Below are 13,107 nucleotides of genomic sequence, written 5' to 3'. Positions count from 1 at the left end.
TACACAAAAACATTTGAGTGCAGACATTGCTTTAACTCCAGCCAGCATGTGCACCAAAAGGGATATAGAACTTTCACCAGATCTTTATTCTGTGCCACTGTTTCTCCATTTTAACCTTATTCTGTATGCACATCCCACAGCTGCATTTTGACACCTGACCTCACTTCCAAAAGGTCTTAAAGTCTCCTCTGAATTATCTCATTTGTGATACAATGCACATCCTATCATGTTTCTGCAAGGCTTTTAGGGTTCCTTCTGTCCCAAAATACGAAAGACCAATGTTAGTAATTAACACGTCTCTCGCATGCAACCACACAACGAGGTACCCAGTGAGTGATCAAACAAATGGAAGGGTTTTGTGGGTGGGGAGATTTATTAAGTGATTAAATACTGAAGCAATAAGCCTGCAGGCAATTCATAGTTTTTCATTTTACATGCTTTTTCTTCATCTTGCATCTACTTACCGACATAGCTGCATGGTCATTGTTGTTATTCTGAGAAGGAAACCAGTAAGGCAATCAAAACAAAAAATTAAAATGTGCTGTCAACATCAAAAGAAATGTTGGCATCAGTAAAAGGGAAGAAAATTCTTCAGAAAACTTTTATTTTATGAGCCTTGATAATTATTAAATACTAAAATTATTTTGCCATAGTCTGCATGAATGAAAAATACCTAGATCTAGGAAGGCTTAATTTGCTATATAAAGCTTGATATTCTTAACACTTACAGAAGACAAAAATATTTTGCTATAATCTGATAAATTTTCTAAAATTCAAAGAAAGTCAAAATTCCTTGGAAAATGTAAGAAAAAAGATATAAACAAATTAAGAATTATTATTTTGCAAAGATACACAAAAAAGTGATTAAATTGAAATAAGGGTACTTAATATAAAGCTTGTCTTTTTCAGTGGGAATGAGCTGTATGTCAAAATAAAAAACCCAAAGTAACACATTCCACAGGTAACATTTTCTGAGTTGATCTTCTAGCAAGTTTTAATTGTAATAAGTATTAATGATACATTTATTAAAATATTTAAAATAAAAATTAAATGGTTCCTTAAAAATATTTTCATCATGTATATTTAACATCCAAACTACAAAGCACATGACTATTAGTAATTTATTAATCTATTTCATTCAAGCAATACTTAGAAATGCTTTAGCACAATGCAAGGCTAAATAAAGTCTCTGTTCCATAAGTAATTTATTTTTTCACAAATTTTACTATTAATGATAATTGGATGAACTAACAAATGTGAAAAGAAAATATTTTCCTTTTTCAAGCCTTTTATGCTAACACTGTTGTTAATGTACAGTACACCTACAGTCCTGGAGTACATGAGAACTTTAAGGAGAAACAATGCTAGAGAGACATCCCAGTGATGCCACAGTTGCTATGAGGGCAAAACCTGAGCAGTTTGGGTTGTCACCTTTACCATGCCATACCTAGATGTAGTAACTTGGATCACAGTGAGCCAGTTTTGGGTTCTTTAGATTCAAACATAAAATAGTATAATTGTATGAAACAATTAAAAAAAAACCTGATTATAAAATGTAAAGTTACGTCCCCATCAATGCAAACACATCTAAGTATATGTCCATATGCAAACATGTCGCACGCACACACACACATAGACGTGACTGTCTCCATACATTTAGAGGTAGTTATACATATTCCAGAAATGAAGTAGGTTCTAATGTCAGATGCACAGGAGTCATAATGTGTAATCTTCTGCTGTGCATATGCATATGAAAGCATATGCACAAGCAGACTGGAGTCTAACCATTCTCCAACAGGCAGCACAACATGTCTGAATCAGACTATGGAGAACTCATGGGAGCAAGGTGGCCATGTCTCCAGACTAGTAAACACCTGAATTAAATTCTGCCTTTCTGCTATGTGGATACACAAGGGGTGGAGGGAGAAGAGGCTCCCTATACCTTCTTCTTTCCTCACCATACCCACAACCAAATGAGCAGGACTTGGTTCTATAGTTTCTGGATATAAAGAGTACAGAACTTTTAATATATGTTTGAATATCCGTGATATTTCTACCTCCAATGCAATAAGCACCAACATTTCTTGAAGTAAAATTGTGAGGCTTTTATTTTGTTAATGAAAAGTCCTCCTGAAAACTATCCCATCCAAAATCCTATATGTGGTACATTGCAATCTAGCTTTGCTTAAGCCATCAAAATCTCTAAGGTTAGGCTTGTTTATGTTTTATTAACTTGTTTAATTATGAAAATGAGACAGTTTTGTGGGCTTGTCTATTGAAAATACCTTTATTATAAACATCCTTTTTAGGACAAATATTTCCTACTATTACAAATCAAACTCTGAAACTAATGGTAAGGAAAAGAATTAAATCATAAACTAATTTTCATATCATTTTTACAGCTCTCACACTAACATTTATATACAGAGGTCTGTACAACAGGTTTCCACATTTTGTTGACTTGTTCACAGATCAACCAACCAGGTCAAGCAAATGCGTCCTAGGTTATTCTATTAGAGATGCCCAGAATAAGACAAAAAGATACCATCCTACATTTTACAGAAATTGTAATACTGGATCAGACTGGTAGTCCATCTAGTTCAGTACCCTGTTTATTACAGTGGCCAATACCAAATGCAAGAAACTCAAAGTAGGGAATTATAGAATAACTAGTCCACCAGGGGAAGTTTCTTCCTCACCTTCTCAGCTAGAGGTTAGGTTATGCTCTAAAATATGAATGTATATCCCTTCCATTCTTTTTATTCAATTGTTAACTGATATAACTGCTTCCGTCCATTCTTTCCCATTAAGTGCTACAATGTTAGCACAGATAGGCAAGTTCTTGCAAAGAAACGGCATTTACGTTATCCCACTAAACCCAGGGTTACTTAACACGTAAAGCAGTGTCACCAAACTGAAATGTAGCACCCCACCGTGAGTGCAAATGGCCATAAGCCATATAAGTATATCAGTTATGACTAATGAAGCATAGCCCCTAAAAGAGGATTAGAAATGTTCCACATCCCTCATATTTCACACAGCTATTAACCTTATGTGCAGAAAAAGGAATACTTTAAGAGTGGGGAAAAAACTAAGACAGAGAAAAATCAAAGCCACTTTAATATTAGATTTGGAATACTAGATCTGTCCCATTGTGCACCAACTCTAATATCTTGTCTCCTCTACAAATGGCCAAATACATGATGCTTCAGAGGAAAGCAAAAAAAATCTCTAATTCCCTTACGTATTGTAATTATGCCATAGTATTCATAGGTGAAATTCTTTTCTTGATTTAACTTCCTACAGAGATGTGGAAACTCCAGACTAATAGAAATATGTTATATTTATTAATAAGATTGTACACCTGTCCAGAGGCACTGAACGTGGGTGAAGCAATCACACATCAAGCAATGCAGCAAGGAACATGCTGAAGCACAATGTAATGAATCCATAAAGGCTAGAATTTGGGCCAAATTCTGCTGTGGCACTGATACAAGGGGCAGCCCTAGCTTTTTTTCGCCCCAAGCACGGCAGACAGCCTTCGGTGGCTTGCCTGCAAGAGGTCCCTGGTCCCATGGATTCGGCAGCACACCTGCGGGGGGTCGGCCGGTCCCGCGGCTTCGGTGTACCCGCTGCCGAATTACCACCAAATTCATGGGACCAGTGGACCTCCCGCAGGCTCGCTGCCAAATCCACGAGACCGGAGACCTCCCGCAGGCAAGCCACCAAAGGCTGCCTGACTGCTGCCCTCGCAGGGACTGGCAGGGTGCCCCCCGCGACTTGCTGCCCCAGGCACGCGCTTGGAACATTGGTGCCTGGAGCCACCGCTGTAAACTGGAAGTAATTCCATTGATTTCATTGGAGTTACTCCAGCTCTACAATGGCATAAACTAAGAGTAGAATCCACCCTAGTAGTTGTGCACGTGTCTTGAAAAGTGACTACTAAGACAATGAAATATAATAATTGATACATAAATCAGATGGACAATACTCCCTTTACTTGGAGCTAAGGAAAATAAGGAATTTATCTGACTCATGAATGAAGATTAGTTTCAGTGGGAACTCAGACAGGTAGAAGCCTATGGAGTTTTTATGGTCAAAAAAATACTTTAGTTTAAACATACTTTGGGTTTAAATTTTTAGATGCTGTTCAAAATCACACACACAATGTGCATAGGTTGAATCAGATTTACATTCTGTGGATCAGTGGACTTGTCCACAGAATTTGCAGGCACAATTAAAATGAACACTTGAAAATCTGGCCTGAAGTGATTTAAGTTTTATGAGATCTAAAAAACAGTATGAATGTTTACTACTAGTAGTTGAATAAAAAAAAAAAACTTTGAGGTGCTGCATTTTATTTTCTTCGAAAGTAAAATCTTTTACAAATATTTTATAATTCCATTTATCATAATATATATAATTCTACACTGAATAATGCATCAGTTAGCATGTAAGCAATCTGAAATCATGTCTATCCCCCAAAAATATTTACTTAAAAGCTATTTTCTTCCAAAAATCAAAAAGTTAAAATTTATAGAAAATAGGACTCCAATAATCTGAAAACAAAGCCTATTTTGTATACTTACAGGCAAGTGAGTAAAAACCTGAAATGTGCTTCTTAAGAAATTAATAAGGTCCATTAAATATCCACTGGCTCTTCCAGCAGGCTCAGACATTGTCCAATCGTAGTCAGCAAGCTGAATAAATTCATCAATTTTTTGGTTCAGTTTGGTGTATATTTCTCCTTCTGCTGCATGTCTTGCATCCTGAAAAAAAACCCAACACTGCATAATCACCACTCAAAACTTTACTAAAATTGATATAACTCCACTGATAGAAGTGTCATTTAATGGAGCATGTGACTTTTTGGGAATTAAGTAAAACATTGCTTAGTTTTTAAATCCATGCTGTAACTTGTGGCTTGAAAGCACAACGTTGCCAGTGGCAACTTAATTAAATCCTTGGTTTTGTATTTTTTTTTAAGAATATCAACATAGTGCCATCCGGAATATGGTTTTTCAGATAGGTTATGTGTAATATAAAGATGTTGATAAATTAATCTCATTGTAGAGCAACATTAGTATTTTTCAGACATCCTGGAGACTTGGAGACAGAATAAAAAATCAGTCAGTCTGCTCTTCTTTCCAGTGAAAATCTTTAACTCAGTTTTGGAAAACTATAATGAAAATTTTCCGGACCAGGAACAAATTTATTTGCCCACTTTTACAAAGAAAACTGATCATGAAAAAACTAATTATCATATTTGTTATGGTTGAACAGCCAGGGTTCACAAGTTTTTACATTAACAATATACACCCTAAATAATAATAAATGCACATTTTATGAATATGCATTTCCTCTTCATAAATGACAGTATAACACCCCAGGTTTCAGAACACACCACCCATTATCAATCTGTCCTCAGCAATATCAATTTTTTGGGAGATAACAGCAATTTCTTACTTCACAGGGGCACTGTAATGATGGATATATTAAAGATTATGAGGTGCTCAGATACCATGCTAACAGGAGTCAGTTAAATATATAAGATAAATCCCAGGACAGGTCATGATCTATCAGCATCTGAACTTCTCATAATCTCAGGTGTATGAGATTATGTTGAGATATGTTGTCCACACAGATTCTACTCTTGGTGCACATGCACCCCAAGGAGGCAAGATTGGATTCTTTTTGAATAGCAGTGTCCAAAAGGGCCATGCTCGTGCCCTGAGTTACCACTCACCCCACAAAGCCAAGGGCACAGACTGCAGAGGCCTCAAGTGCCTCAGTTCCTTTGCCAATTAAAATCCCATAAGAGCAGTCTCTGATTAGCAGGGATGGAAGGCAGGTTGCGGAATCTGCATGCACATCTCAAAAAAAATATACGTAGTTACTGCACGGTACATAACTATTCTTTGTTCTTCGAGTTATTGTTCACACAGATTCCACTCTTTGTGACTAACAAGCAGTTGAACCCTATTTGCTTGGAGGATGTGAGTTGTTCCTTCACCAGTTCAAACACAACAAATGGCCCTGGTAACCCTCAAGAAGTCTTCCCACCACTTTCTGCAAAACTCACATTGTGCCACCACATAGCATATGGGCTATGCTCAGGGAAGGAAATCTTGCTATGTTCTTCTGAGGAAGAGAAAATTAATACACGTCTTCCAATGGTGGGCAGTTCTGTCAGGCATGCCCTGCCTGGTCTTGCGATCAGCACTGAAGGATGGTTTGGCAATAACATCCTGTAGCCTCTCGATGACAAGTGATTCTAGTGCTGGTCCATCAGAAAGGTCTCTCTACACCAAAATGGAAATCCCATGGATGACCATAGGCGGGGTCTCAGGTGGTACCACAGTAACGGGCCTTCGTGCCAAAGTGGATGAGGCCAAGATTGGTGCCTTGCTGTTGATACCAGAGACAGCATGGTCCTTGGTATGGGAACAGACGGTCAGTGCCATCTTGGATTTCAGCGTGGGCACATCGATTGGGATTTCACCTTCAAACTTTTAGAGGAGTGAGGCTTAGGGGAGGCTGTTTGCCTCCTTTTTGGAGAGAGATATTTGTGACTGTTCTCATCCTTGGTTCAATGCACCTTTTGGCGGACTACATCAATTTGGTGCCCCAGTTTCCATGTTAACTCCACCCACAGAGCCACACAATAATTTTGCATAATTTTGCCACCCAACCTCACATGTGCCCTTTTCCTTCCAGCTCAGCTAGATTCCTCCTGCAACTTTAGAGGTACCATTTCCCTTACCAGGCCTGGGGGGAGGGGAAAGCTCCCTGGGGATTTTTATCCCCCCCTCTCGTGGGCCTAGGGGGAAGTAGCTTACAGGTTCTTCATGCCTGCCCACTCTCTTATACCTAGGGGGGAAAGGCAGCTCCAAGGGATTTGACACCTCCTACCTCCCAGACCTGGGATTATAATCTTAGAGAGAAGGAGAGAGGAGATGGAAGAGGGAGGATACAGGGGAACTGATATATTGTTCACAGTAGGGGAGGCATAGAGAGCTGCTTTGGGCTACTGGGCTTTTTCTGCTTTCCCCTCTTCTTTCTCTTCTTGTAGAATGGTGCCTGCTGCTGCTTCTTTCCTCTCCTGAGAGGATGGGAAGAGAATTCTGTCTATCTACTGCTGTAGCTGTGATTGGCTGCTCTTTCCCAAAAGGTGAGGAAGTGGGGAAGACAGCCTGAGTGTTTTTCTTCCTGAGTAATCTGAAAACTGAGTTAAAGTTGGACATTCTCACATCATTGTGAGACTAGCGCCATCGGGAGCCAAAAATGTGTTACTCTGAAATTAGGCAACATTGGAATTGTGCCAGACGAATGGGCAAGTAGAATTTAGTACAGCTGCTCTAACTTGCTACTGCAGGAACAGACAATAAAATAGCTGAGCTGCTAAAAACTGGCAGGACAATGAAATCAAAGCACTAGAAAACCATAAAGAAGGTATGGGAGTAACAGGAGGTACCAGATGACTGTGTATAAATAATCATTGTACCAATCAAGAAGAAAGGAGATCCTATGGATACAATAATTATAGAGGTATAAGCTTATGGTTGGGATCCAAAAAAATCATGATGAAAGTAATTGTCAACAAATTAAGGACAATTTCACAGGAAGAAGTAAGTGAGAAACAGTGCAGTTTCAGACCTGGCCTTAGTTGATGAAAAAAAAGCAAAAATGGGATTAAAGATGTTTGCTGTTTTCATTGACTTTACAAAGGCATTTGATTCAGTTTGAAGGGAAGCATTTTGGAAAATAGCAAAATCATATGGAGTTCCAGATAAAAGAATTGCAGTTATAAAACCTAGGTACAAAGATTCCTGCAATGCTGTAAGAATTGGTGGGAACTAAAGCAACTGGTTCAAGTCAAAGTATGGTGTAAGACAAGAGGCCACAGAATCAGTCATGTTTCATCATGTTATTAAACTGGACATTAAGAGCATTAGACAAGTTGGAGGGTGTGACACTGGATAATCTAGAGCAGCAGCGGGCAACCTCTGGCCTGCACGTGGCCTGTCAAGGTAATCCACTGGCAGGCCGCGAGACAGTGTGTTTACATTGACTGTCCGCAGGCAGGGCTGCCTGCAGCTCCCACTGGGAGCTGCGGGAAGCAGTGGCAAGCATGTCCCTGTGGCCCGCACCGCGTCCTACAGCTCCCATTGGCCAGGAACAGTGCACTGCGGCCACTGGGAACTGCGGGCGGCCATGCCTGCGGACAGTCAATGTAAACAAACTGTCTCGCGGCCCCCTAGTGGATTACCCTGACAGGCTACATGCCCACCGTTGATCTAGAGTTAAGCTCCTTAACTTGTGTAGATGACATTGCACAACTGGCAGACATGTTTGCATTGATGATGATTGTTACGGAGTTCCTGGGTGATGTTCTGGAACTGCTCCCTACAAAGCCAGTCAGAACTCTGGTGAAGTCTCCTCTCTGTGAGCAGACTGTCTTCAGGGCAAGAAACTCACACGGCTTCCACCTTCCTGGGTCTGACCTTTGGAGAATTCAGCATCGTCTGCCCCTCCTTGCGCTTCCCACAGCGAGTCCGCCCTGGCGGGGTCCTGGAGAAGCCACAGGGTCCTGCAACCCCACTTTGCAGTCAGACGTGACTCTTAGCCAGCCAATAAAACAGGTTTATTAGATGACAGGAACGTGGTCTAAAACAGAGCTTGTAGGTACAGAGAACAGGACCCCTCAGCCGGGTCCATCCTGGGGGCAGTGAGCCAGACACCCACGTCTCCCCTCACCGCTGGTCCCCAGCTAGCTCCAAACTGACTCACCCTCCAGCCCCTTCTCCTCTAGGCTTTGTTCCTTTCCTGGGCCAGGAGGTCACCTGATTCCTTTGTTCTCCAACACCTTTAGCTATCTCCTTGCTGGAGGGAAGGGCCCCAGCCATTAGTTGCCAGAAGACAGAGTGTCGGCCATTTATGTGCACTGGCTCTTTGCTTTGCAACACTCTAACCCCCTAGACTTAAGAAATGCATGGGGAAACTGAGGCACCCACACACTATTCAGAGGAAACATTAAGAACACTCTCACTTCATCACAATACTCTTTACTCTCTTGTGATATTCTTCACTCTCTTGGGCAATTGATGTAGTCAACTTCAGCTTACTATAAATGCCAAAATGGCAAAGTGGTTGCATCTTGGAAAAGGGACATTAGATAAAGTGCAGCAGCTAAGTCATAGAACAAGCAGAATCTTGTGAATACCTAGGACACTTGATTAGTGAGGACAGTTCCATCAAGGATGAGGTTACAAGGAATTGTGCTTTAGCTACAAGTGCTGCACAGAAATGGATGAAATTATGGACTGGTACAAACATTATATTTGGTACTAATGTGAAAATTTATCAAACCAGCATACTAACAGTATTACTCTGTGGTCTGGAAGCAGCTGCATTAAATGAAACAGACATGAGAAGGCTGGAGGTAGAGGAGATGAAGAGTTCTTTGAAAGATGGTGAATGATTTTAAGACAAATGTAAAGTTAGAAGGAGAGTAGGATGTGAAATCAGGGTACAGGACTGGTTACAATTGAAAAGATTGCAGGGGTGGGGACACTGCCGAAGACAAGCAGATAACAGGATGCCATAGTAAAACTGCCAAGGTCAATTCAACCTAGAGGCCAACCACTTACTAGATGGTGGGACATCATATGTAGGGACATGACCAGGCTGGGGTTAATCGAGGAACAAGCCATGGACAGGAATGAATGATGACTCTGTACTGTTCCTCGTGTCTGCAAAGATGCTTCAGGACGAAAGAGAAAGAAGCTCTAACTTGTACATATGTAGATTTTCATTACAACAAAAATTTTCTCTGAACGCTGATAGAATCTCACTGTTTCCATGAAAAAAATAACTTGATTTATGATTTATCTCTTTAACATATCAGAAAATTCGTAACTAAATATTCTATGGCACTCTTAATTCTACCCTCTTGCTTGTAGTCATTAAGTATTTACTCTTCCTCCATTCAGGCCCAGACTGGTCAAGTCAGACAAACCAATATTCAAGTTGGCAGCAAAACTCTCACTGATTTAAAAAGAAACAGGATTAGGCCCTATTTTAGGACATGCCAATACGGTCTTTTGTTGTACCATCACATGACACTGAACAATGTGACATACAATTTTGCCCAAAACTTATATGGCCTATTCAGGTGTAGGGAAAAAAAAAACTAACGAAAACAAGTAACAACAACGTAGGTAAATGTACACATGTATTTACATAGGTATTACATTGTCAGATTATATAAATCAATTGACATGCAACTAAATTTACTACCTTATTCCTTGCATAATTCTCTTATTCTTAATCATTAGAATACAAGGTATATGAACTGAGAATCTTAATTTCTCTTTCATTTACAGTTCTTTGCCTTGAGTTTCCTTGGGGAACTTTTAATGGAGGAAAAGCGTTCACTGAATGTGTAAAAATGTCAAATAAAAGATTATCCTAAAATGGCATTTTATGATCAAAGCAACCTATAAAAGCATCAAACAGCTCTCCTAATTTGACATTTAGGAGTCTAGCAACTTGTTAAAATTTCAAAATATTATATTGGCATTTACTATTTTGTAGATTGCTAGGACTGTTAAAATATCAGTTAATGATAAACCTTTACTTGATCTTTTTACTTAATTCATAACAATCTGTAATAACAAGAACTGTAAATTAACTCCTGCAGGAGTGAGCTTTTTGAGCCTAGTGTGATTGATGGTTTGAAAAAAGCAGACACTAAGGGATTGGCTGAACCCTACCACCTACTAACTGGGTCTAACAGCTGGCACAGGTCTACTTAAAAAGTGACAGCACTGTTTTGTCCTTTTTGTCGTTTGTAGCCAGATTTTGGCTACACCCACCTATTTTGCTTTGGTTATAAAGTTACAATAGCAATAGTGTGCTGCCAATATTTTAACAACAAAGGGCTCCATATTCTCACCCAGGAAAAGTACTGAAACACATCGGCCTTTTGGGATAATACAGTCCACTCCAAAAGCAAAAGTTTAGTTTTCAGAAGTACTGCTGTGATCCCAAGGGATAAATCAAACAGACATGGCTTACCAGTGTTTAGTAATGGGGCAAAATCACCTCAACTCTCTCTGTCATTTGGTAACAGAATTTTAACAAGGGACTTCTGTGTGCTCCTAAAACTCCTACGCACCATCAGAACAGTGAGTTGGATGGGAAGGGCTGTTTTCTTCAATTACTCTGCTCCTTTCTTTGTGAAAGGCCCCGGGGGCAACTCTTCCATAGTATGGAGTATCACATGTATATTGTAGGATTCCATTTTATCACCATGCTCTTCAACATTTGAATGAGGCCATTAGGAAGTTTAAGGTCTGCCTACATGGGGAGTTATTCTGAAATAGCTCCTGATTAACTCCCTGTGTGGATGCTGTATTCTGGAATAAGAGTGCCTTATTCTGAATTACTTTAATCTATTGGATTCTAATAATCTGAAATAAAACACTCTTATTCCAGAATAAGAGTGTCCACATAGGAAGTTAATTAGGAATAATTTTAAATCCACATCCTACCTTGAACTGAATTAACTTCTCAGTGTAGACAAACCACTAGTGGGGGGACATAGGTTTCAATATGCTGATGACATCCAGCTTTATATCTCTATCTTGTCTAAACTAGACTGAACCACTCACCTAGTGTCTGAATGAAACACTGTCTAATAAAATTAAATAAGATATATATTAAAGCGATATCATGGGAGAAAACAGGCAAACCTCTAAAAGGTTAAAAATGGAATAAAATTTAAGAACATAAGAATGGCCATTCTGGGTCAGACCAATTGTCCATCTAGCTCAGTATCCTGTCTTCCAACAGTGGCCAGTTACAGATGTTTCAGAGAGAGTGAAGAGAACAGAGTAATTTATCAAGTGATGCATTCCCTGTCATCTGGTCCCAGCTTCTGGTAGTCACAGGTTTAGAGACATCCAGAGCATGAGGTTTTGTCCCTGACCATCTTGGCTTATAGCCATTGATTGACCCACCCTCCATAAACTTATATAATTCATTTTTTAACCCAATTATACTTTTGGCCTTCACAACATCCTCTGGCAGTGAGTTCCACAGATTGACTGCATGTTGTGTGAAGAAGTACTTCCTTATGTTTGTTTTAAACCTACTGCCTATTAACTTCATTGGGTGACCCCTGGTTCTTGTGTTATGTGAAGGAGTAAATAATACTTCCTTATTCACTTTCTCCACATCATTCATGATTTTATAGACCTCTATAATATATCCCCCCATCATCTCTTTTCCAAGCTGAACAGTTCCAGTCTCCTCATTCAGAAACTGTTCCACATCCCTAATCATTTTTGTTGCTCTTCACTGTACTTTTTCCAATTCAAATATATCTTTTGTGAGATGGGGCCACCAGAACTGCACACAACATTCAAAATGTGGGCATACATAGTGGAATTATGATATTTTCTGCCTTATTATCTGTTCCTTTCCTAATTGTTTCTAACATTGTTAGATTTTTTTTTATTGCCACTGTATATTGAGCAGACATTTTCAAAGAACTATCCACAATGAGTCCAAGATCTCTTTTTTGAGAGGGAACAGCTAATTTAGACCCCATCATTCTGTATGTATAGTTGGGATTATGTTTTCCAATGTGAATTACTTTGCATTCATCACTACTTAATTTCATCTGCCATTTTCTTGCCCAGCCACCCAGTTTTGTGAGATCTCTATAATTCTTTGCAGTCTGCTTTCGGCTTACCTATCTTGAGTAATTTTGTATTGTCATCCAACTTTGCCACCTCACTGTTTACCCGTGTTTTCCAGATAATTTATGAATATGTTGAACAGCACGGGTCCCAGTATAGAACCTTGAGGGAGCTCAATCTTTACCTCTCTCCACTGTGAAAACTGGCCATTTATTCCTACCCTTTGTTTACTATTTTTTAACCAGTTACTGCTCCATGAGAGGACTTTCCCTCTTATTCTATGAGTCCTTGTTTTGCTTAAGAGTCTTTTGTGGGGGATCATGTCAAAGGCTTTCTGAAAGTCCAAGTACACTATATCCACTGGTTCCCCTTGTCCACATGCTTGTTGTCTCCCTCAAAG

General features: G+C 39.5%; 1 protein-coding gene across 1 annotated transcript in view; it reads right to left on the bottom strand.

Moving 5' to 3' along the window:
* The window catches only part of EXOC6 (exocyst complex component 6), a 193,626-nt gene that overhangs the window by 57,834 nt on the left and 122,685 nt on the right, over positions 1–13,107 (bottom strand). The window contains 1 exon segment of the mRNA XM_030568678.1: positions 4,590–4,769. Within this exon segment, the coding sequence (XP_030424538.1) occupies positions 4,590–4,769 (180 nt within the window).

Source organism: Gopherus evgoodei, chromosome 7 (genome assembly GCF_007399415.2).
Source record: "Gopherus evgoodei ecotype Sinaloan lineage chromosome 7, rGopEvg1_v1.p, whole genome shotgun sequence".
NCBI classification, from domain to species: Eukaryota; Metazoa; Chordata; order Testudines; family Testudinidae; genus Gopherus; species Gopherus evgoodei.
The sequence above is the reverse complement of the archived record's forward strand: the minus strand, read 5'-3'. Positions and strand labels throughout refer to the sequence as shown.